At 53.1% G+C, this 23,323-nt stretch overlaps 1 protein-coding gene across 8 annotated transcripts; it reads left to right on the top strand.

Annotated features, from left to right (window-relative positions):
* Positions 1-638: 638 nt before the first annotated feature.
* HMGCL (3-hydroxy-3-methylglutaryl-CoA lyase) lies at positions 639-21,390 on the top strand (the record flags this gene model as incomplete). Of its 8 annotated transcripts, none has more annotated exons than XM_080692457.1 (9): positions 639-698; positions 6,954-7,037; positions 9,909-10,007; positions 10,836-10,931; positions 12,173-12,321; positions 15,390-15,453; positions 16,839-17,027; positions 19,056-19,181; positions 21,289-21,390. In XM_080692457.1, 9 exons carry the CDS (start codon positions 639-641, stop codon positions 21,388-21,390), a joined length of 969 nt encoding a protein of 322 aa, XP_080548583.1. The 8 variants fall into 8 exon arrangements, with proteins under 8 accessions (XP_080548583.1, XP_080548584.1, XP_080548588.1 ...); XM_080692458.1 differs by having other exon boundaries at positions 9,909-10,016; positions 15,390-15,444; XM_080692462.1 differs by having other exon boundaries at positions 9,909-10,016; positions 16,839-16,898.
* Between the last annotated feature and the right edge of the window lie 1,933 nt (positions 21,391-23,323).

Below are 23,323 nucleotides of genomic sequence, written 5' to 3'. Positions count from 1 at the left end.
TGGAGCTGACTCCTGCATTTGAATTCTGAAGTCCTGACAAGTTAAATACAAGCAAAGAACTGAGAACAGTGAATGGCAAATAGCAAAGTTGCTGCTGCTAATGCTTATCTCTTTTTTTTATTTTTTATTTTTTGGAACTGGAGATGGACCCAGGGGCATTCTACCTCCGAGCTACCCCTACCCTATTTTTTTTTTTTGGGGGGGGGATCTGGGGATGGAACTCAGGGGCATTCTACCTCTGAACTACACGCCCTGCCCTATTTTTTATTTATTTTGAAACCGGGTCTCACTGAGTGCAGAGGGCCTCACTAAGTAGCTAAGGCTGTCCACGAACCGCGGTCCTCCTGTCTCAGCCTCCCGAATGCTGGGATTACAAGTGTGCGCCGCCACGCGGGGCTCTAGTGAGACTTTTTAAAAATAAAAAAGGTCTGACCTCAGCAACTTCCTGCTTGAAAGCAAAAAATAAAATAGGGCTGAGAGTGTAGGGTTCAAGCCCCAGCACCACAAAACAAAGAGAGGCCGGGGGTGGAGCCAGCGGGGCCTGACGTCACCCAGAGGCCACGCCCTGGTTCTGGCCACGCCCACCGGCGATCGGCGGTCACGTGCGCCGGGCGGAAGCCGGGCGGAAGCCGGGCAAGATGGCGACAGTGAGGAAGGCGGTCCCGCGGCGACTGGTGCGCTTGGCGTCCCTGCGGGCTGTAAGTGCCCTGGGCCGCGGCGGTCGGGCGCGGCCCCGGCGGCTGCCGTCCAGCGGCGAAGGCGGACGGCTCTCCCGGCCAGAATCGGGAGGGTCTTAAGCCTGGACGCGCCGGGTCTGCCCCGAGGCCCTAGCGGGTTTGGGGAAACCGAGGCGCGGCGCGGTGAGCCGCGGCTCTGATTGTGGAGCCTGGGCCGCCGTCCTGGGCGACCGATTCCCTGTCCGAGGCCCTTCGTGGCGGCCCCGGCTCCTTCATTCTAAGTGAGCTTCAGACCTCTCCAGTTCTTCGTTAGTGAAAAACACCAACACCCCAAGCTAGGCCAGCCCCGCGCCCCGGGACACGCGCTCGGCCGGGTCTTGCTGCCAGGGAGGCTGCGGGGAGCTCGGGTCGCCTGGGGCCTGCTAACATGCCCCTGGAATTGCACTTTGGGCTGTTCGATACTGTTTTGCCCTCTGTCCAAGCTCCGTGGGCCGGGGAAAGTGTAGGAGAGCCAGGTACATAAGGGGTGAATAAATCGTGTCGGTTAAAGCTCAAAGTATGGTGCCTCCTGCCACTTTCTGGGCTGAATGACAGAGCACTCTTAACTTCACTTTTATATAACATGAAAAACAACGTGCTTCAGGGTCGTTTTGGAGATTAGGGGAAATGTAGGTAAAGCATTTGGCAGTGTTGTGACCTTTTTTTTTTTTTTTTTTTTTTTTGGTACTGGGGATTGAACCCAGGGGCCTTCTACCTCTGAGCTACACCCTCCAGCCCTAGATTTTATCTTTATTTTGAAGCAGGGTCTCTGTTGCGGAAGGCCTCACCAAGAAGCTGAGGCTGGCTGCAAACCTGCAGTCCTCCAAGAAAACATTTGTCTTTTAACTAGGCCACCCCCCTCCACCATTTGCTCATGTATAAAACAAAGATGGTAATTCCAACTTGGAAGAAAATTAAATGAGGTGGTGGATAAAAATGGGCTTTGAAAAAAGAAAAACAAGAAGCCTGCCATAATGAGATGGCCCTCTGGGGTTACCATGGAGACCTAGTATCAGAACCAGACTTAGGTTCAAAGCCAAGCTCTGTCCCTGGAGCTGTGTGATGTGGGTAGTCTTTCTGAGACTCACTTTCTTCCTCCCTGGAAGGGGGTGATGAGAGTCCCCGCCTTGGGATCCTGATGCCTGTGGTTTGCCACCTGTTGATAAGTAGAGTCATCTTAGTTCAGGATGGTGTGGCACAGTGCATGTGGCTAGAGGGATGTTCTCTGAGCAGAACTTTCCTGAGAAAAGGAACTGAGTGTATAAACGAGAGAAGAGAAAACCGGACCAAAGAATGGTAAAGAGGCAGCCATGGCCTCAGAGTTCAGGGCATGTGCTCTAGACCCGCACTGAGCTGGCTCTTGCTGAGACTAGCCAGCCATGTGGCCTTTGGAAAAGTTACTTAATCACTTTGAGCCTTAGATTTCAAATAGCAAAATGGAGATTATGAAAGCCCTTAATAAGGTATTTGAGAAGGAAATATAAGTTAATCTGTAAAAAGGCTCTTGTGTCTGGTAAATATTGGTTAATAAATGTGAATTCTTGTAATGAAGAACTGTATAGGGGAGGAAGTGAATCCAGTTTATCCCATTCCAGAAAAGAAACTTAAAAGCAGGTTTTATATTCTTTCAACAACTTTTGTTTTGTTGGGGTTTTTTGTTTATTTATTTATTTATTTATTTATTTATTTTCACTGGAGAGTGAACCCCAGAGACAATTATATCTCCCAAGTGATACCTCCAGCCCGATTTTCTTATTTGGAAATGGGGTCTCACTAAGCTGCCGAGACTGGCCTCAAACCTTTTCCTGTCTCAGCCTCCAATACTGGGGTTATAGACGTGTGCCACTATGCCTGGCTTTTCAACAACATTTAAATTATTAATTGAAGCTGAGTGTGGTGGCACATGCTTATAATCCCAACATTTGGGAGGCTGAGACAAAAGGATCCAGGTTCGTAGCCAGCCTCAGCTACTTAGGCCCTCCGCTACTTAATGAGACCCTGTTTCAAAATAAAGATTTAAAAAAATAGGGCTGGGGGTGTAGCTTGGAGGTAGAATGCCCCTGGGTTCCATCCCCAGTACCAAAATAAATAAATAAATTATTCATCGAGGCAGTCATGGTGGCACATATATGCAATCCTAGTACTTGGGAGACTGAGACAGGAGGACCCCAGGTTTGAGGCCAGCCTTGGCAACTTAGCAAGACCCTGTTTCCAAATAAGAAATAAAATTGGTCTGGGGGAGCCGGGCATGGTGGCGCACGCTTGTAATCCCCACGCTTGGGAGGCAGAGACAGGAGGATCGCGCAGGTTCGAAGCCAGCCGCACGCGCTGGCTTAGGAGACCCTGTTTCCAAATAAAAATGTAAAAATAGGTCTGGGAGTGTAGCCTGGAGGTAGAAGGGCTTCCAGGAACCCCAGTACCACCAAAAAAAAAAAAAAAAAAAAAAATTGGTCTGGGGGTATAACTTAGAGGTAGAATAATCCCCCGTACCACACACAAAAACATTATTCATTGAGCTCTGATTTTCCAAATAGCAGTGAATGAAACAGTCCCTGCTGCCTGAAACTCGAATTCCAGTGGAATTAATCTTAGGATGATAGACCAGCAGAGTCCGAGCACCTCTCTGAGAGGGAGATCCAACCAGGGTCTTCACAGCTGAGCCTGTGGACATCTTGCAGTTTGGTGGCATAGCACCTTAGTCTTTAGAGAGCTTTGCTAGCTAAAACTAAGGCGGTGCAGGTGAGTTGTGGAGTCAGATGGTTGGTAGCAGGAGCATGCCCTTCCTTAAGGCCTCAGGGGTTTGTGATTCTTGGCAGATTATACTGTCTCTCTCCCTTTCCTTCATTGCAGTGTGCTTATCTAGGTCATCTGGTGAAATGAAGCTAATTTGAAGAGTTGGATTAAGAAGGGTGGAGGACAGGGAGAAGATTCCCTTATTACTTGGTGGGAAGAAGGGGAAGATTTGGGGGAAGGCTTTATATACTGGAGACTCAGAGCTTTTAAAAACTTTTCTTAATCCTGGCGTTGTGGCACGTGCTTTTAATTCCAGGGTTTGGGACGCTAAGACAGGAGGACTGCAGCTTCGAGGCCAATCTCAGCAACTTAGTGAGACCCTGTTTCAAAAATAATAATAAGCCGGGCGTGGTGGCGCACGCTTGTAATCCCAGCACTTGGGAGGCGGAGACAGGAGGATCGCGCAGGTTCGAAGCCAGCCGCGCGTGCGCTGGTTTAGGAGACCCTGTTTCCAATTAAAAATGTAAAAATAGGTCTGGGAGTGTAACCCCCAGGTAGAAGGGCTTCCAGGAACCCCAGTACCACCAAAAAATAAATTAATAATAATAATAATAATAATAATAAGCCAGTCGTGGTAGCACACGCCTGTAATCCCAGCACTTGGGAAACTGAGACAGTAGTACCTCAGATTTGAGGCCAGCCTCTGCAACTTAGACTCCATCCTCGATCCTCCTGTGTCAGCCTCCCAAGCACTGGGATTACAAACCACCATGCCAGGCTATATTTTTATACTTTTATTGGTACATTATTTTTTATTTTTATTTTTTGTTTTTTGTGGGTCTGGGAATGGAACCCAGGGGGCATTCGACCTCCGAGCTACACCCCCTGCCCTTTTTTTTTTTTTTTTTAATTCTTTATTTTGAAACCGTGTCTCACTGAGTTGCAGAGGGCCTCACTAAGTAGCTGAGGCTGTCTGTGAACCCCGATCCTCCGGTCTCAGACTCCCGAATGCTGGGATTACAAGCATGTGCCACCACGCCTGGCTTCCCCTGCCCTATATTTTATTCTTTGTGTGTGTGTGTGTGTGTGTGTGTGTGTGTGTGTGGTACTGAGGATGGAAACCAGGGACATTCTACTTCCGAGCCACACCCCCAGTCCTACTTTTTATTCTTTATTTTGAAACAGGGTCTCACTGAGTTGCAGAGGGCCTCACTAAGTAGCTGAGGCTGTCCGTGAACCGCGATCATCGGGTCTCAGCCTCCTGAATGCTGGGATTACAGGCATGCACAACCACGCCCGGCTATGGTGCGTTATATAGTCTCACATCCTACTGTAAACCACAGCGCCAGTGGCACACACGCACACAGCACGTGGTGGGCTCCCCAGCTCCTCCCTACTCCCTCCTTCCCATGCAGGGTATTGAAGCTGACGCTGGTATGCTCGCATGTGTACACAATGTCAGTGGGCGGCATTCCTTCCCTGACCCTCCCTTTCCCTCCTCCCCTCCTCTAGACCTCCCCCCGGCTCCACCGAAGTTTCTCCTCCGTTATCTGAAGCCCCTCTGACGTACTGATGACTCCCAGGCTCCCACATATTAGAGAAAACACAGGACCCTTCATTTGTGACGGGCTAATCTCACTTAACATGATGCTGTCCAGGTCCATCCATCTTCCTGCAAATGACTGTCTTATTCCGCTTTGTTGCTGAGCAGAATTCCATCTGTGATACTCTGCAACTTTGTAGTCCACTCATCTGTGGCTGCACACCTAGGTCGGTCCCCTAACTTGACTGTTGTGAATTGTGCTGCTATGAGCATGGATAAGCACATGTTACTGCAATTCCGATTTTAGTCCCTTTGGAAAGATGCCCAGGAGTGGTAGATCTGGAACAAAAAACCTTTTAAAATATCTTCTTCAGGTGCTGGGTGTCATCTCCCCATGTGGTCAGCCGGTCCAGAGCAGAGGCTCTGCACATGAGCACCCACGCCGTCAGCCCAAGGCCAGAACTAACTACCCGCACTCAGTGATTGCCTTCTCACGGGCAGCCGTGCCCTTCACATACTAACGTGTTGTTCAAGAACTGTAACGGGAGCCAGACATGGTGGCGCATGCTTGTAATCCCAGCATTCAGGAGGCTGAAACCGGAGGATCGCGGTTCGCAGACAGCCTTAGCCACTTAGTGAGGCCCTCTGCAACTCAGTGAGATCCTGTTTCAAAATAAAGAATAAAAATAGGGCAGGGTATGTGGCTCGGAGGTCAAATGCCCCTGGGTTCCAGACCCATAAAAATAAAAAATAAAAAAAGAACTGTAACGAGCACCTACCTGTACCAGGCACCGTGCCAAGCAGTCAGGAGGAAGTGGAGGTCAGGACAGACGAGGCCCTCAGAGCTCTGTCCCCTGAAGGACGCCTCGAGGAGGCGTATCACAGCGCTCTGAGGGAATAGCGAAGGTGCAGGGCCGGCCACTCTGCCGGGCTCATCAGAGGCCTCTCCACTGAACGATAAGACAGAGGGATGAGAAGCCCCTTCCTGGAAGAGGGCAGCTCTGGTGTGGGGAGAAGGCCAGAGAGACCCCACTGGGGGCGGAGGGTGGGGCCGATGGAACAGTAGGGATGGTGATGAGTTCACCGCAGTCAGCGCGAACCAAATCATACAGGGCCGGATAGGCCTGGTGAGTAGGAAGGGATGAGTCAGCTTCCGGCGAATGCATCAGGGCCACATGGTGCCTTTTACAGCACTAGAAAGGAAGGAGTCAGACAGGCTTAGAGAAACCACAGTGTCCTGCCAGGCTGGTGGCGCACACTTATAATCCCGGCATTTGGGAGGCTGAGACAAGGATCGCAGGTTTGCAGCCAGCCTCAGCTACTTAGTGAGGCCCTCCGCAACTCAGTGAGACCCTGTTTCAAAATAAAGACTAAAAGCCGGGCGTGGTTGCACATGGTTGTAATTCCAGAATTTGGGAGGCTAAGACAGGAGGATCGTGGCTTGACAGTCTCAGCTACTTAGTGAGGCCCTCTGTAACTTAGTGGGACCCTGTTTTAAAATAAAGAATAAAAAATAGGGCTGGGTCAGAGGTGGAATGCCCCTGGGTTCCATCCCCAGTACCACAAAATAAATAAATAAATAATAGGGCTGGGGGTATAGCTTAGAGGTTAGAATGTCCCCTGGGTTCTATCCCAAGTACCACAAAAAAAAAAAAAAGAAAAAAAATTCCAGCCTCCTGTTTGGCGGCTGCTGAATTAGGTACAGCTAGAGCTGTCAGGTGGGTGCTGGGAGTGGGCCGGGCTCTGGGAAACGCTGTTCCGGGAGGTGAGCCTTGCCCATTCCTGTCTCCGTGAAATCCTCCTTTTGCTCCTACTTGTAAAGCAGACCAAGCGTGAGTTGGTGGTGGTTGAGCAGCGAGCTGCTGGTCTCGGTGGCAAGGCGGCCATTGTTTGGGAGCCGTGCCCACGTGAGGTGCGCTGGTCTCTTCCTTCCTTACACTCTGTTTCCTTTTAAATCAAAGGTCAGCACCTCATCCGCGGACACGTTCCCAAAGCAAGTGAAAATTGTGGAAGTCGGTCCCCGAGATGGACTCCAAAACGAAAAGGTAATGACGGAAACAACCCGAGAGAGATTTTTCAGGCATCTGAAAACATAGTGGGAAAGTTGGGTCAGATATGTTATGAATAAGCCAGGCGTGGTGGCGCACGCTCGTAACCCCAGTACTTGGGAGGCAGAGACAGTGAGATCGTAAGTTCGCGGCCAGCCTCAGCTACTTAGTGAGGCCCTCCGCAACTTAGGCCCTGTTTGAAAAATAAAGAATAAAAAATAGGGCTGGGTGGGTGTAGCTCAGAGGTAGAATATGCCTGGGTTCAATCTCCAATTCCACACACAAAAAAGTCATGAAGTTTTTATAAAATAATATATTATGAAGCTGTTATTCTGAGAGAATACTAAGTCACTCAAGATTGTAAAATTGTGTGTTTGTGTAAAATTGTATACTTTTGTATAAGAAAAAAGTTTATGAGCTGGGCGTGGTGGCAGACACTTATAATCCCAGGGCTTGGGAGGCTGAGACAGGAAGATCACAGGTTCATGGCCAGCCTCAGCTACTTAGTAAGGCCTTCTGCAACTTAGACCGTGTTTCAAAATAAAGAATTAAAAAATAGGACTGAGGATGTAGCTAAGAGGTAGAATACCCCCAGGTTCAATCCCCGGTAACACACGCACACAAATTTTTTTTTTTTTTTTTTTTTTTTTGGTGGTACTGGGGTTCCTGGAAGCCCTTGTACCTCCGGGCTACACTCCCAGACCTATTTTTTACATTTTCATTTTGGAAACAGGGTCTCCTAAGCCAGCGCGCGCGGCTGGCTTCGAACCTGCGCGATCCTCCTGTCTCTGCCTCCCAAGCGCGGGGATTACAAGCGTGCGCCACCACGCCCGGCAAATTTTTTTTTTTTAATAAATAAAAAGGGCTGGTGGTACGCCGGGCGTGGTGGCGCACGCTTGTCATCCCCATGCTTGGGAGGCAGAGACAGGAGGTTCAAAGCCAGCCATGCTGGCTTAAGAGACCCTGTTTCCAAAAATAAAAAAGTATAAAATAGGTCTGGGAGTGTAGCCCAGAGGTAGAAGGCCTTCCAGGAACCCCAGTACCACCAGAAAGAAAAGAAAAGAGAAGAAAAGAAAAGAAAGAGAAAGGAAAGAAAAGAATAGGAAAAAAAAAGGGCTGGTGGCGTAGTGAAGGTAGAATACCACTGGGTTCAATCCCCAGTACACCCCCCCAGAAAGAAAGTGTTATCTCTGGCAGTTTTTAAGGGTCTTTCTCTTGTTTTGGCATGTTTTTCTGAAATAATCACATACTGATTATTTTTCAATAAGAAAAGTGTGCCTTCTTTCTACAGTTATTTACTTTTTGTGTTACTGGGGGTTGAACCCAAGGACAAGCCTCTGAGCTATACTCCTAGCCTTTTATTTTTTTTTTTTTTATTTTTTTTTCCCAGTACTGGGAATAGAACCTAGGGGCATTCTACCTCCAAGCTACACCCCACCCCAGTCCTATTTCTTTCTTTCTTCTTTTTTTTTTTTTTTTTTTTTTGCAAGTCTGGGGATGGAACCCAGGGGCATTTACCTCTGAGCTACACCCACTGCCCTATTTTTTATTCTTTATTTTGAAACAGGGTCTCACTAAGTTCCAAAGGGCCTCACTGTGTAGTTGAGGCTGTCTGTGAACTGTGATCCACTGGTCTCAGCCTCCCGAATGCTGGGATTACAAGCTTGTGACACCATGCCCGGCTCCTATTTCTTATTCTCTATTTTGAAACAGGGTCTCACTAAGCAGCTGAGGCTGGCCGTGAACCTGTGATCCTCCTATCTCAGCCTCCCAAGTACTGGGATTACACAGTGTATGCCACCATGCCCAGCTCCCTATTTTATTTTGATATTGAAATAGGATCTTGCTAAGTTACCACACACCAACCTCAAACCTCCAGTCCTCCATCTCAATCTCCCAAGTATTGGGATTTTGGCCGTGTACCACCACACCCAGTTCCCTCTCCCTTTTTGAAAAAACAGCCTGACCAAGTGGACGTGGTAGCGCACGCTTGTAATCCTAGTACTTGGGAGGCTGAGACAGGAGGAAGTGCAACCCTGTTTCAAACTAAAAGATAAAATAGGGCTGGAGATTGGCTCAGAGGTAGAACTCCTTTGGGTTCGATTCCTAGTACCATGAACAAACAACAAATAAAACAGGTTTCACCGGGCGTGATGGTGCACACAAATTATTTATGTTAAATCTTATGTTAAAGCAGTGAGAGAAATTGGAGGGGAGCGGGAGAGGCCTGGTGAGAAGAACCTGGAGTTCTTAGTGTTTTTTCCTAATTCTCTAGGTACTGGGGAGCTATGGCAGGTCTTTGAGCAGGAAAGCAAGATAATGGCGGCTGCATGTTAGCAGATTCCTGTGTAGGATTGATTGGTAGAGTGAGGCCATGCCATGGTGTGGGAGAATGAGGGTAGATCTGGAAAGAGGGATCCCTAGGATCCAGTGACTCTAGTACGTGACTGGCTGTTGGGGCGGGCATGCCGTGGACTGGGCACAGAAGGCCGAGTCCCGTGCAGCCAGGAGGCAGAAAGTGGAGGTCTCACCCTTTGGGCTCATCCATGGGACCTGAGCTAGTCGACTGCCTCTTAGCCTCAATTGATGATGGTGGACCAAGATGTAAGACATGTTTAGTGAAGGAAAAGTCTGTGTAGCAGAAAACGCTGTTTCCTGTAAATATGAGCTCCATTTCAGGTGAAAGCCACCTCGGCTGGTACTGTCTGTGGAACTTGAAGCCCGTCCTGTCCTCTCTGATGAGGACTGCCCTCGCCTTGCCGCGTGGCAGGACACAGGCACCATGCCGGGAGCCCTGCGCTGCCAGGCCTGCGTGCCGAGGCCTCGCGCCACCACCCTGCTGACTGCCTCTGTGACTCTCCACCGCAGAGCATCGTGCCGACCGCGGTGAAGATCAGGCTGATCGACATGCTCTCGGAAGCGGGGCTCCCCGTGGTAGAAGCCACCAGCTTCGTGTCTCCCAAGTGGGTCCCCCAGGTGAGCCCAGGCAGGAGAGGCCTTTCCCAGGTGGAGGGGAAGCTCTGCGTTTGCCCAGAAGGCAGTGGGAGGCAGGAGCACAGGTCTCATCTTGAGGGCTCTGCTTCAAGAGTTCTCAGGCGGTTCCCAACACTGAGTGCAGCAAGAGCCGGTGACCTGGAGTGGGGCTCAGCTCCCATCCTGATGCGACCCGGGAGCAGGGCTCAGCCTCCGTCTTGGCTCCGCCCCAACTTCTGGTGACCTTGCTAAGGCCCGCCCCTCTCCAGGTCAGAGATGGCCTCTCAGGTCTCTTCTGCTAGAAGTCATGTCCGTCTGTGTTTTCTGTGTTGGCAAAAGGGAAGACCGATGACTCCTGCTTCACAGGGACAGGCAGTGGGGAGGAAAGATCGCTTCACAGGGACAGGCAGTGGGGAGGAAAGATCGCTTCACAGGACAGGCAGTGGGGAGGAAAGATCGCTTCACAGGACAGGCAGTGGGGAGGAAAGATCGCTTCACAGGACAGGCAGTGGGGAGGAAAGATCCTTTTGCAGAATGAGTGTAGATCATGAGAGAGCTGTGCCCACTCCCGGCCCGGGCGGCCTTCTCTGTACCCCGCTGCGACCTGTTCCTGCTGGCTCTGCTTACATAAGACAGACAAATGGAGAAATGGAGGCTATCACAAACCAGGGCTTCCTGTGCCTCCGCAGTCAAGTCGATAGCCAAAGCACTGGGGAGAGCCCGCCCCACAGTCCTGGAGCAGACGTTTGGGTGGAAAGGTTTCCTCTCACCCTTAGACTCTCTTTACTTTGGCCATGACTTGCTGTCTCTTTTGGCTCCTAGATGGCCGACCACACCGAGGTCCTGAAGGGCATCCAGAAGTTTCCTGGCATCAACTACCCGGTCCTCACTCCAAATTTGAAAGGCTTTGAGGCAGCAGTAAGAGGGTGGCCTGGCGGGGGGGGGGGGGGGGGGGGCTCCCGGAATGAGATTGCCGCATCCGGCCCTGCTGGTGTACTGGCTCGGTCTGCTGCCGGGGCGGGGTGGGAACCACCTGGCCCTGCCACTCGCCGCTCTGTGATCTGAACAGTCACTGAGCCTCGCTGAGCCTCAGTGCTGGCTGTAAACTGGACTGAGGGCAGTACCTGCGTCGGGAGGTTCCAGGAGGTGGAGTGCACACACATCACTACAGGGGAGACAGGTGCGCACTGACGTCAGCTCTTGTGTGCTCACGTCTGGAGCTGAAGGGCAGCCAGGCTCTCGGGGGCAGTTCAGGAGTAGCCGCCGGCCATCACTTTGGGCAGCAGCGTGTTGGAGGTGTTGGCAGTGGGCAGGAGCTTCCTTCAAGAGTGACGTTCAGGCTGGCGTTGGCAGATGCAGTGGTGATCTGCTACAGGATGTCTAAGTTGGGTTTTGCAGCCCCCCAGCAGTGCTGGGTTTGAACCCAGGGCCTCGTGCCTGGCAGCCAGTTCTGTATCACCTGGCTGCACCCAGTCTTTTTTAAATTGAGGTATACTTCACTGTCTTCATTTCATAGGGCTGCTTTGAGAAAGTGCTACACACTGATTGGCTTAAACAACATTTATGTATTCTATGACATTCTGGAGGCAAGAAGCCCGAAGTCAAGGTCTGAGCAGGGCTGGCTCCTCCCAAGCCTTCCAGAGGCTGTTCCGGGCCTTCCTCCTGGTCTCCAGCGAAGGCCAGCATTCCTTGGCACCGCTGGGCTGTCGAAGCTTCACTTTTGTTTTTGTTTTTGCTTCTAGGGATTGAGCCCAAGGACATTCTGCCTCCAAACTACACCCCCAGCCCTATTTTATTTTTTATTTTGAAACAGAGCCTCACTAAGTTGCTGAGGCTGACTACAAACCTGCGATCCTCCTGTGTCAGCCTCCCAAGTACTGGGATTCCAAGCGTGCGCCACCACCCCAGGCCAGCTATTTTAAGGACACCAGTCCTGTTGGATCAGGGGTCTGCAGTACTGCAGTGTGGCCTCATCTTACTTAATTACATCTGCAGTGACCCTGTTTCCAAATAAGGTCCCATCTGGGTGCTGGGGTGAGGACTTCAGCGCATCCTTTCAACTCCTGACACTCACATGCACGACATTTAGCAAAGAGTTTGCTGCTGTCAGTGCTCCTTGAAGAGAAAACTGCTGAAGGGCTTCACCTGGGTGTTGGTAGGTGGCTGCGGGAGCCAAGGAAGTGAGCGTCTTTGTGGCTGTCTCCGAGCTCTTCACCAAGAAAAACATCAACTGCTCCATAGACGAGAGCTTCCAGCGCCTGGACATGATCGTCAAAGCGGCTCGGGCCACCAACACTGCTGTGCGGGGGTGAGTCAGGCCAGGTTGCTGTCTTTTCCTTACCATTCTGGGATGGGTCATCTTCCCCACCCCAAGCTCCTGATCCTGGGAGGGGCAGCTCAAGTGCCCCCCCAGGCATGCTTTCCCCAAGTAAATGTAATCAGGAGAAATTCTAGAAAGTGCTTTCTCTCAAACCTAAATTTGGGTTCGTTCACCAAAAGAATCCAGCAGGATGGAGCATTAGGTGGGACGTGTGGAGGGGAGTTCAGTCCTGGCTTCCACCAGCTCCCCATCCACCCTGAAGGCACCGAGGCCCGAGGCTCCCCGGGTTGCGTCTCCAGCAGCAGCAGCTCCGGCCACTGTGTGTGCTTCTAACTGAAGTCTCGGGATGGCTGTCAAGGGGGGACCGTCCACCTGCCAGGTGACAGGAGCGAGACGCAGGAAAGACAGTAGTCTAAGGTCAAACAGCATCCAAATTGCAGCCAGGGCGATCTTTCAGAAGTACCATCTGATCACATTGCTCCATGTTAAAAACCTTTCGGTGGCTGGGCGTGGTGATACACACCTGTCATCCCAGCACTTGGGAGGCTGAGGCAGGAGGATTGTGGTTCATGGACAGCCCTAGCTACTTAGTGAGGCCCTCTGCAACTCAGCCTGATTCCAAATAAAACATTGAGTTGGAGCCAGGCGTGGTGGCGCACGCTTGTAATCCCAGCATTCGGGAGGCTGAGACCGGAGGATCGCGGTTTGTGGACAGCCTCAGCTCCTTAGTGAGGTCCTCTGCAACTCAGTGAGACCCAGTTTCAAAATAAAGAATAAGCCGGGCGTGGTGGCGCACGCTTGTAATCCCCGCGCTTGGGAGGCGGAGACAGGAGGATCGCGCAGGTTCGAAGCCAGCTGCGTGCGCTGGCTTAGGAGACCCTGTTTCCAAATAAAAATGTAAAAATAGGAGTGTAGCCTGGAGGTAGAAGGGCTTCCAGGAACCCCAGTACCACAAGAAAGAAGGAAAGAAGGAAAGAAAAAGAAAGAAAGAAAGAAAGAAAGAAAGAAAGAAAGAAAGAAAGAAGGAAAGAGGGAGGGAGGGGGTATAGCTCGGAGGTCGAATGCCCCTTGGTACCATCCCCAGACCTGCCCCCCCAAAAAAATTGAGTTGGGGTGTAGCTCAGAGGTAGAATGCCCTTGGGTTTAATCCCCAGTTCTGCAAAAAAATAAAAATAAAATAGGACTGGGAGAATAACACAGAGGTAGAATGCCCCTGGCTTCGATTCCTGGTACCACAAAAACAAAAACAAAAACCTTTCAGTGACTGGCTGAGTTCAGGCTTTTTTTTTTTTTTTTTTAATGTGCTGGGGATTGAACTAAGGCCCTTGCACATGCTAAGCAGGCACTCTGCCACTGAGCTAATTCCCCAGCCATCTACCACTGAGATACATCCTCAGCCCTTTTTATTTTTTTTTTATTTTGAAATAGGGTTTTGCTAAGTCACATACTAGCCTTCAACCTGCAATCCTCCTGTCCCAGCCTCCCAAGTACTGTGAGTACAGCAGTGTGCCACCACACTAGGCAAATACATTGCTCGCGCACGCGTGTGTGTATGTATGTGTATGCATGTTTGTGTGTGTGTGGTGCTAGGGGTTGAACCCAATGGCATTGTACCTCAGAGCTACACCCCCAGCCTTATTTATTTTGGAACTGGGTCTCACTGAGCTCCAGAGGGCCTTGTTAAATTGTGGAAGCTGGCTTTGAACCTATGATCCTCCTGTCTCAGCCTCCCGAGTACTGGGATTACAAGTGTGTGTCACCATGCTTGGCTTTTTTTTTTTTTTTTTTTAACTTTTGAGACAGGCTCTCACTAAGTTGCCTAGGCTGGTCTCAAACATATGCTCCTCCTACCTCCGCCTACAGAGTAATTGGGATTATAGGTGAGAGCTGCCTCGCCTGGCTGAGTTCACACTTTACTTTTTTATTTATTTTATATTATTTTGGTGATACTGGGGGTGGAATCCAGAGGCTTTCTACCTCCAGGCTATACTCCCAGACCTTTTTTTTTATATTTTATTTGGAAACAGGTTCTCACTAAGTTGATGAGAGCCTCACTAAGTAGCTGAGGCTGGCTTAGAACCTGCACGATCCTCCTGTTTCAGCCTCCCAAGCGCGGGGATTACAAGCGTGAGCCACCTCACCCGGCTTGAGTTCACACTTTAAAGTGGCGTGCAGGACGCCACAGGATTGGATCCTGCCGCTCTCTGCAGCTGGGTTTTCCTGGCTTTTTCCTGGCCCCGAGTCTTCTGCATGCTGCACACTAGCTGGGTCTCTCTTGGCCCCGGGCCTTGCACTCACTTTCTGTAGCCTCCAGACACTGCGTGACCTGCATTCCAGGCAGGCGACAGCCTTCTAGGTCTTGGTCACTGCTCTGTGGCCGGTAGTGCTCAGCTCAGCAATGAGTGAGCCAGCCTGGCCCTGGGCGCGCCGCAGCCCTCTGCCCCGAGGCCAGCGCCTGGTTCTGCTCACCGCCGCGGCTGTCTGGGTTTGGTTCCATCGGTGCCTGCTCTCTGAGCAGCGGCCCAGCTGTGTGGCACCCTCCACCCAGCTCAGGTGCGGCTTCCTGCCCCCACTCTAGATCCTTGGCCACCCCTGCCTCTGGAGCTGCAGCCTCTCAGCCCTCCCTGCCAGGCTCTCTGCTGCCCTTCCTGGCACCAGGCGGCGCTCCTCTCCTCCACCTCCAGCTGCCTCTCCCCAGCAGCTCCTGGGTTTTTTTTGTTTTTTTGTTTTTTTGTTGTTGTTGTTGTTTTTGTTTTTTGTTTTGGTGGTACTGGGGTTCCTGGAAGCCCTTCTGCCTCCGGGCTACACTCCCAGACCTATTTTATACTTTTTTATTTTTGGAAACAGGGTCTCATAAGCCAGCGTGGCTGACTTTGAACCTGCGTGATCCTCCTGTCTCCGCCTCCCAAGCGTGGGGATTACAAGCGTGCGCCACCACGCCCGGCAGCTCCTGGTTTTGATTGCAGGTCAGGGATGAGTGTCACAGCCATCCTGCTCTGACCTGCTGCCCCAGGAGCTTGGGGACACTGACGTCCTTCCTCCCTGTCTCCCCATAGGTACGTCTCCTGTGTGCTCGGATGTCCCTATGAAGGGAAGATGTCCCCGGCTAAAGTGGCTGAGGTGTGTGTGGCAGGGCAGGGCTTTGAGAGGCTGAGGGCATGGGTGCCCCTTGCTGCCTGTCCTGGCAGGCCTGACTTCATTCACTCCTCAGCTCCTGATTTAGGCCCCTGCAAACACAGCCTGTTCTCGCTGCCTGGAGTCCCGCCTCTTAGCTGGGCCTCCACCCAGCCTGAAAGTCCGCTCAGGGTGACATCCTATGAACAGTAACCGAGCCCAAGCACAACCCAGCTGACACTGACCCCCTCTCATCTCAGCCTCAGGGCCCCCGAGATATTCTTGCACTTCACAGCTGGGCAGACAGTCTAAAGAATGTGCCACCAGGTTGCCAGTGGAGAAACCAGCTCTCAGACCTTTTTTCTTCTCCCTAAAAAAATCCACTGTTCTTCCTTAATCCATGTGGCACCCAGATAGGAGGGACGGAAGCAGTGGCAACAGCTCACTGAGAGCGCTGCTGCGTCCTGTGGGAGGCTCACCTTGCCTGCACGCTCGCCGCAGCCCCACACAGGGCCTTCTCTGAAGCTCCAGGAAGCTAAGGCTCCCGCCATGGGGCGTGGCTATGGGCAGAGAGCAGGGCTTCACCTGACAGTGTCTGGAGGCCACCCCTCACCGCAGCCTGCCCTCCTGCTGCTCTCATCACCCTGCGGCACGGGCCGGGGAGGGCCTCGTCTAGCCGGCCACTAGTGAGGCCCTTGGGGACCCAGCCCGCGCCTCCAGCCTCACCTGCCCCATGGCCAGGCCAAGGAGCCTCTCCTCAGAGGCGGTGTGGGCTGCCCCAGCTCTGCAGTGACTCTAGGTGTTTGCAGATGGGCTTCTAAAAAGTTGGGTATTTCCTTAAAATGAGTAACTAGTGCAGGGCGTGGTGGCGCACGCTTGTAATCCCCGCACTTGAGAGGCGGAGACAGGAGGATCGCACAGGTTCGTAGCCAGCCTCGCTGGCTTAAATGGGTCTGGGAGTGTAGCCCGGAGGTAGAAAGGTTTCCAGGAACCCCAGTACCCCACACACACACTAATTAAAAAAAAAAAAAAAAAAATATATATATATATATATATATATATATATATATATATATATATATGTAACTAGTATCTCAGGCCCATGAACTCACAGGTCTTGTTGCCGTGGAAGGGATCCGTTTTCCTGATGTGGGCATCAGGTCTAACTAGTTTGGAAGTGGGAGGAATGCAGTCTTGCTGCCGAGGGCCTGCTCCAAGCTGGCTCTGCCCATCAGCCTCCTGGTCAGGACAGAGCTCACTGTCCACTCAGAGGGTCCAGTAGGAATTCAGGGCCTCAGGCAGAGGTGGCCAGCCTGGGCAAAGCCTGCCTGCTCCCGGGCCGGGCCTGGCTGGCGGGCCTGGGGTCCTCCGGCACCTGCTTGCTTCCCCAGGTCTCCAAGAAGCTTTACTCGATGGGCTGCTATGAGATCTCCCTGGGCGACACCATCGGTGTGGGCACCCCGGGCATCATGAAAGACATGCTGTCGGCTGTCATGCAAGAGGTGCCAGTGTCTGCCTTGGCTGTGCACTGCCATGACACCTACGGCCAAGCCCTGGCCAACACCTTGATGGCCCTGCAGGTAATCAGTGCGCCCATTCTCCCAGACTGTGGGGAGGGCAGGCTAGGCTAGTGCCACGGCAGAGTAGCTGTGTCAGACACCAGCTTCGTTCCCTCTACTGTGCGGCCGGCCAGTGGAGTCCCACTTGGCTGAGACAGGAGAATCACGGGTTTGCGGACAGACTCAGCTGCTTAGTAAAGCCCTCTGCAACTTAGTGAGAACTTGTTTCAAAAATAAAAGACTAGCCGGCCGTGGTGGCACACGCTTGTAATCCCAGCATTTGGGAGGCTGAGACAGGAGGACTGTGGTTTTTGGCCAGCCTCAGCTACTTAGGCCTTCCACAACTTAGTGAGACCCTGTTTCAAAATAAAGAATAAAAATGAGGGCAGGGGGTATAGCTCAGAGGTCGAATGCCCCTGGGTTTCATCCCCAGACCTACAAAAAATAAATTCAATATATAAATAAATAAAAAACTAAAAGCTGGGTGTGGTGGTGCACACTTGTAATCCCAGCATTTGGGAGGCTGAGACAGGAGGATCCGGGTTAACGGACAGCCTCACCTACTTAGTGAGGCCCTTTGCAACTCAGTAAGACCTTGTTTCAAAATATAGAATAAAAAGCAAGCCATGGTGGTACACGCTTGTAATCCTCACGCTTGGGAGGCTGAGACATGAGGATTGCGCAGGTTCGAAGCCAGCCTTGGCTAGTTTAAGAGACCCTGTTTCCAAATAAAATATAAAATAGGTCTGGGAGTGTAGCCCGTAGCCCGGAGGTAGAAGGCCCCTGGGTTCCATCCCAGGTACCACCACCAAAAAAAAAAAAAAAAAAAAAAAAAAAAAAAAAATATATATATATATATATATATATATATATATATATATATATATATATATGTGGCTGGGGGTATAGCTTAGAGGTAGAATGCCCCTAGGTTCCAGTCCCAGTACCACAAAACAAAACAACAACAAAAAGCCATCAGAGGCTCGAGCATTTGGAGGCCAGGAAGTTGAGGAAGGGCTTCAGGGGAGGCCGGCGGTGGCGGAGGAAGCCAGGGGACGTGGAGCCCTGGAGGCCGTGCAGAGCAAGTGCACACGGTGCCGCTGCTGGGAGAACACGCAGGGAAGAGGGAGCCTTGGCCTCCCTCGGGCTGTGAGGGAGCAGCTGTTGGTGGAAGCTGTGGGGATGAAGGCTGGAGGGGGTGGAGGGGATGGTCAGCAGGACAGCTCCTCTGAGGAGTTGTACTTGGAATGGAGCTGGGGAAACGGGAAGTTGGGTTCCTAAAAGTGTTTCTAAGAGACAGGCAAGATCCAGCAGGTGCAGCCGAGGGTGGGACGGGTTGCAGGAGTCGGGGACACAGGCCAGGCGGAGAGGCCTGCAGCGGCAGGGAGCCATGGGGAGGTCGGCCGATGTGACCCTGGGAGCAAGTGGGGTCCCTTCTCACTGCGCATTCCCCTGAGGCCAAGTGAGGATGCAGAGCGGGTGGTAGAGGCGTAAGGAGAGGAGAGAGTGGGGCAGGGCCCTGGGGAGTGGGGCCGACCATGTGAGGGAGAGAGCCTGGGCGGGGTGTGTGTGTGCATGCACAGGACACAGGCTAGAGGCTCGACTGTGTGAGGGAGAGTAGCGGGGGGGAGGGCGTGTGTGTGTGTGTGTGTGTGTGTGTGTGTGTGTGTGTGTGTGCACGCACAGGACACGGGCTAGAGGCTCGACTGTGTGAGGGAGAGCAGCCTGGGGGGTCGTGTGTGTGTTTGCGCACGTGTGTGTGGAATCTCAACAGTGGAAGGGGTAGTGTGATCTGAGGCCCCTCGAGGTGCCATATAGGCCGAGACTTGAAGAGTAAGAAGGATCAACCACAAAAGGAATGAGAAAGAGAAGCCTTCCCTTGGTTAGAGGGACAGCGGAGGCGACTCCTGCTGTCCTGGGTGGTCTCTGGGATGCGCACTCCACAGAACCACACATAAGCCAAAGGGAGAGTGACCGGAGTTGGAGGTTTGCAAGGGTGGCGCTGTACGCCGGCCCGGGCAGCGTGTCTCACCCTCCTTGTGTTTCCAGATGGGAGTGAGTGTGGTGGACTCCTCCGTGGCAGGTCTAGGAGGCTGTCCCTACGCGCAGGGGGCGTCCGGGAACTTGGCCACCGAGGACCTGGTCTACATGCTGTCTGGCTTGGGCATTCACACGGTAAGCCTGCCTGCCCCCTGGTGGTGACAGCCCTGAGCTGACCGGGGCTCACCCGAAGGCCAGGGCGCTTGTGGTTAATTGGGATGCTGGGGATTAAGAGGAGAAAGGTGCCAGGGACTGTGGGTATTATATGCTGTGTTTCTGGGGTAGCAAAACAATGCCACCATCATGGGAAGGAGGCCAGAGACTTAGAATGACTTCCACAGCTCAGTTCCAAGAGACTCTGCCTGGCGCAGTGGTGCGCGCCTGTAATTCTAGTACTTGAGAGGCTGAGACGGGAGGATCACAAGTTCTAGAATATCCTCAGCAAATAATGAGACTCTCATCAACCTGATGAGACCCTTTTTAAAACCTAAAATAAGGCTGGGCGTGGTGGCGCACGCTTGTAATCCCAGCATTTGGGAAGCTGAGACAGGAAGATCGCGGTTTACAGCCAGCCTCAGTTACTTAGGCCCTTCACAACTCAGTGAACCGTCTTTCAAAATGGGAATAGAAAATAGGGCTGGGGGTGTAGCTTGTAGGTAGAATTGCCCAGAGTCCAATACCTAGTACCAAAAAACGGGAAGGTGAATCAGACAGCCCCACCCCACCCATGCTTTGCCAGTTAGTAGGGCCCACTGTGTGGCATGGAAGCCATGTGGAATCTATGCTTTGAAATCCAGTGGCAGAGCCGGGCGTGGTGGCGCACACTTGTAATCCCCGCGCTTGGGAGGCTGAGACAGGAGGATCGCACGGGTTCGAAGCCAGCCTCAGCTACTTAGTGAGGCTCTCAGCAACTTAGTGAGACCCTGTTTCCAAATAAAATATAAAAAAGGTCTGGGAGTTTAGCCTGGAGGTAGAGAGCCTCTGGGTTCCGCCCCCAGTACCACAAAAAAAAAAAAAAAAAAAAATTCAGTGGCACTGGCCGAGCATGAACACACGAAGCCGAGGCAGGAGGATTGCAGGTCCCCGCCAGCCTCAGCAGCTTGTGAGGCCCTCCACAACGTAGTTATGCCCTGTCTCAAAGAATGAAAGACCAGGCTCTGAGTTTAGCTTAGAGGTAGAACGCAGAAGAAGGAGGAGGAGACAACAAATCTAACGGAATTGACAAGCTGTGTGATATCAAATTATTTCATCTCTTTAAACCTAAGGGAAGAAGAATAGACCATTGAGAGCGTTTGTAAGAAAATGTATGGCTCAGTGGTAGAGCACAGACTTAGTACGTGTGGGGTCCTGGGTTCCATCCCCAGCACTGAAAGACAGAAAGAGAAGCCGTATGTCCTAGAATGCTTAGCACAGAGCTGAGCTCGTCACACACAGCAGCACATGCAGCCAAGACCTGTTGTAGGAGAGGCCACTGCCCGGGCCTGCGTGAGGGCTGTTCCCACCCCTCCACCTCGGTCCTGACCTCAGTATGCAGGGCTGTATTCGTGTGTGTGTGTGTGTGTGTGTGTGTGTGTGTGTGTGTGTGTGTGTACTGGGAATTGATTGAACCCTGGGTATTCTACCTCTGAGCTGAGCTACACCCCCAGCCCTATTTTCATTTATTTTTGAAACAAGGTCTCACTCACTACTCAGAACCTTACTACTTACTGAGGCTGTCCTCGAACCTGTGATCCTCCTGTCTCAGCCTCCCAAGCACTGGGATTACAAGCACGCAGCACCATGCTGACTTTGAACATGCAGTGTGTTTTGTTTTTTGTTTTTTGTTTTTGTTTTTTTGGTGGTACTGAGTGTGGAACCCAGAGGCTTTCTACCTCCGGGCTATACTCCCAGACCTATTTTATATTTTATTTGGAAGCAGGGTCTCACTAAGTTGCTGAGAGCCTCACTAAGTAGCTGAGGCTGGCTTCGAACCCGTGCGATCCTCCTGTCTCAGCCTCCCAAGCGCGGGGAATACAAGTGTGCGCCACCACGCCCGGCTGAATATCCAGTTTTTAACCACTAGGCCAGTGCCTGGTGAAGGAGCGTCACAGGGTAGCCGCAGCTGCTGGACGGACAGGACCACGTCGGGGGCAAGGGCCTGGTGGTGGTCGCTTCGCCAGCTCCCGTGCCTGCAGTCTGGTCTCCTTGGATGTTGAGGGCCTGTCTGACGTCGTGCGCCCTTTCTTTCACTCGTTTTTCATAGGGTGTGAACCTCCAGAAGCTCCTGGAAGCTGGGCACTTTATCTGTCAGGTCCTGAACAGAAAAACCAGCTCCAAGGTGGCACAGGCTTGCTCTAAACTCTGAGCCCCTGGGCCGCCCGGGGCCCTGGGGACTGGGAGTGACACACGTGGGTGACGCTTGGATGGAGAAGTGGAAATGAGGTGTAATCAAAGGGAGCAGGCCCCCACAGACGCTCTGCACACTGGTCTCTCCTGGTGGAGGAGCTGCCCGGCCCCCGGACCTCCCTGCTGGCCTGGTAGTGACCTGGAAGTCTCCCTTGCCGCGGACCCTGCAGCCCGGCAGTGGAGTGCCTGCGGGCACTTGGGCGCCTACATGGAATATCCTTCCGTCCATTCTGGGTGCAGCCCAAAAGCTGGCTAACTCCACACAGCCGTCCTGCCCTGCTGGGGCCGCTGCTCTCTGACCTCTTAGGGCAAAGGGCTGGTGAAGTTCCCTTGTTGGCAGAGGGTGTTTGCTGAGGGGTGAGGCTTCTGTGGTGGCCATCTGCCAAGTCCAGCATCTCTGGAAAATCATGAGCATGACTTTTGAAAAGATTATGTAATTAAAAGTGTAATTTTACAAGTACTCAGTTGTGCCGCTGTATTTATGGTATTTATGAGGACTTGCACTCAGACGGGGAGAGGTAGACTTTGGACTGGCTTATTATCTCAGCGTTTCTAACCCATCCCCGGAGCCAGGCGTGGTGGAGCCTGCTTGTAATCCTCGTGCTTGGGAGGCTGAGACAGGAGGAGCGCACGGGTTCGAAGCCAGCCTCAGCTACTTAGTGAGGCTCTCAGCAACTTAGTGAGACCCTGTTTCCAAATAAAATATAAAAAATAGGTCTGGGAGGTAGAAAGCCCCTGGGTTCCACCCCCAGTACCACCAAAAAATCAAAATGAAAATTAACCCAGCCCCAATCCAGTGGCCGAAAATCAAGGCTGTTCTGGGATCCACCGCGGCGGCGGCGGCCAGAACACCCCGGGGTGTTTGCGAGGCTGTCCCGCTGTGCCCAAGGCTGCAGCCGAGCTCCCCGAGGGCACAGCGGCTGGCCGTGGGGCCTGGGCGGCTCAGGCCTGAGGGCACTAGGGCTCCTGATCTGCCTGGGGCGCCGCGGGCAGCCCCGGGCTTCCCTGGGCATTTGCTGCTTCCGTGTCGGGGTTTCCTCCGGGTGCCACGACTCTGCACATCATTCCCCAGCCTCTGACTCCAAGAAACCACCGCCGCACTCCAGGCTGGCTCGGAGGCGGGCGGCGGGGTGCGGGCTCCGTGCGGCTTCAGGACTCCTCCAGCTGCTCGGCCGTTTCCAACGACACCGGGGCGGGGCGTCGGGCGGCCCACCAGGCCCGCCGGAGACCCCCTGCCGCGGCCCCAAGGGAGCCCGCGCTCGCGTTTACACAGGCCTTTGGTCCTCTCGGGCCCCCGTAGCGGCCGCGCCCCAGGCCACGCGCTTCCGGGGGGCGTGGGGGGCGGGGCCGGGCGGGCTGTCGGCTCTTAAAGGGGCCGCCGCGCGGGGCGCGGGAGGCGGCGCCGCTGGAGCCAGCGCGGGCGCGCGAGCCCTTGCAGGTCTGAGGGCGGACGGAAGGGCCCGGGGGTCGGGGCGGGGGTCGGCGGGGAGCGCAGGGGCTCCGGAGGCCGCGCAGGGCGGGCCCGCCCCTCCTGCTGGCGTTCGCCCCCGCGGTGGCCGCGGCCGCCCGGGTTCATTCATTCCCGGCCCCTTCGGAGCCACGGTCCGAAGTCCAGCCCGAGGCTCGGCCGCCCTGCAGCGCTCACGGCCCAGCGCCCCCTCCCCTCCATTATACAGACTGGGAAAACTGAGGGGCTTGACAGCTGGGCGAAGCCGGCCTCCCAGGGCCAGGGCGACCCCTCCCCGAGCGCGGGAAGGCAGGGGCGCCGAGCAGTAGGGGAAGTGCCCGGCGGCAGCCTGGAGGTCGGGACTGCAGCCCGCCACCACCGGCCCTGCGCCCCAGGCACGTCCCTTAACCTCTCCGACCCCAGCCCGGTTCTCTGTAAAGTCTGC

This window comes from Muscardinus avellanarius (genome assembly GCF_963383645.1).
Source record: "Muscardinus avellanarius genome assembly, chromosome: 3".
NCBI lineage: Eukaryota > Metazoa > Chordata > Mammalia > Rodentia > Gliridae > Muscardinus > Muscardinus avellanarius.
This window is presented reverse-complemented; position numbering and strand designations above follow the sequence as displayed.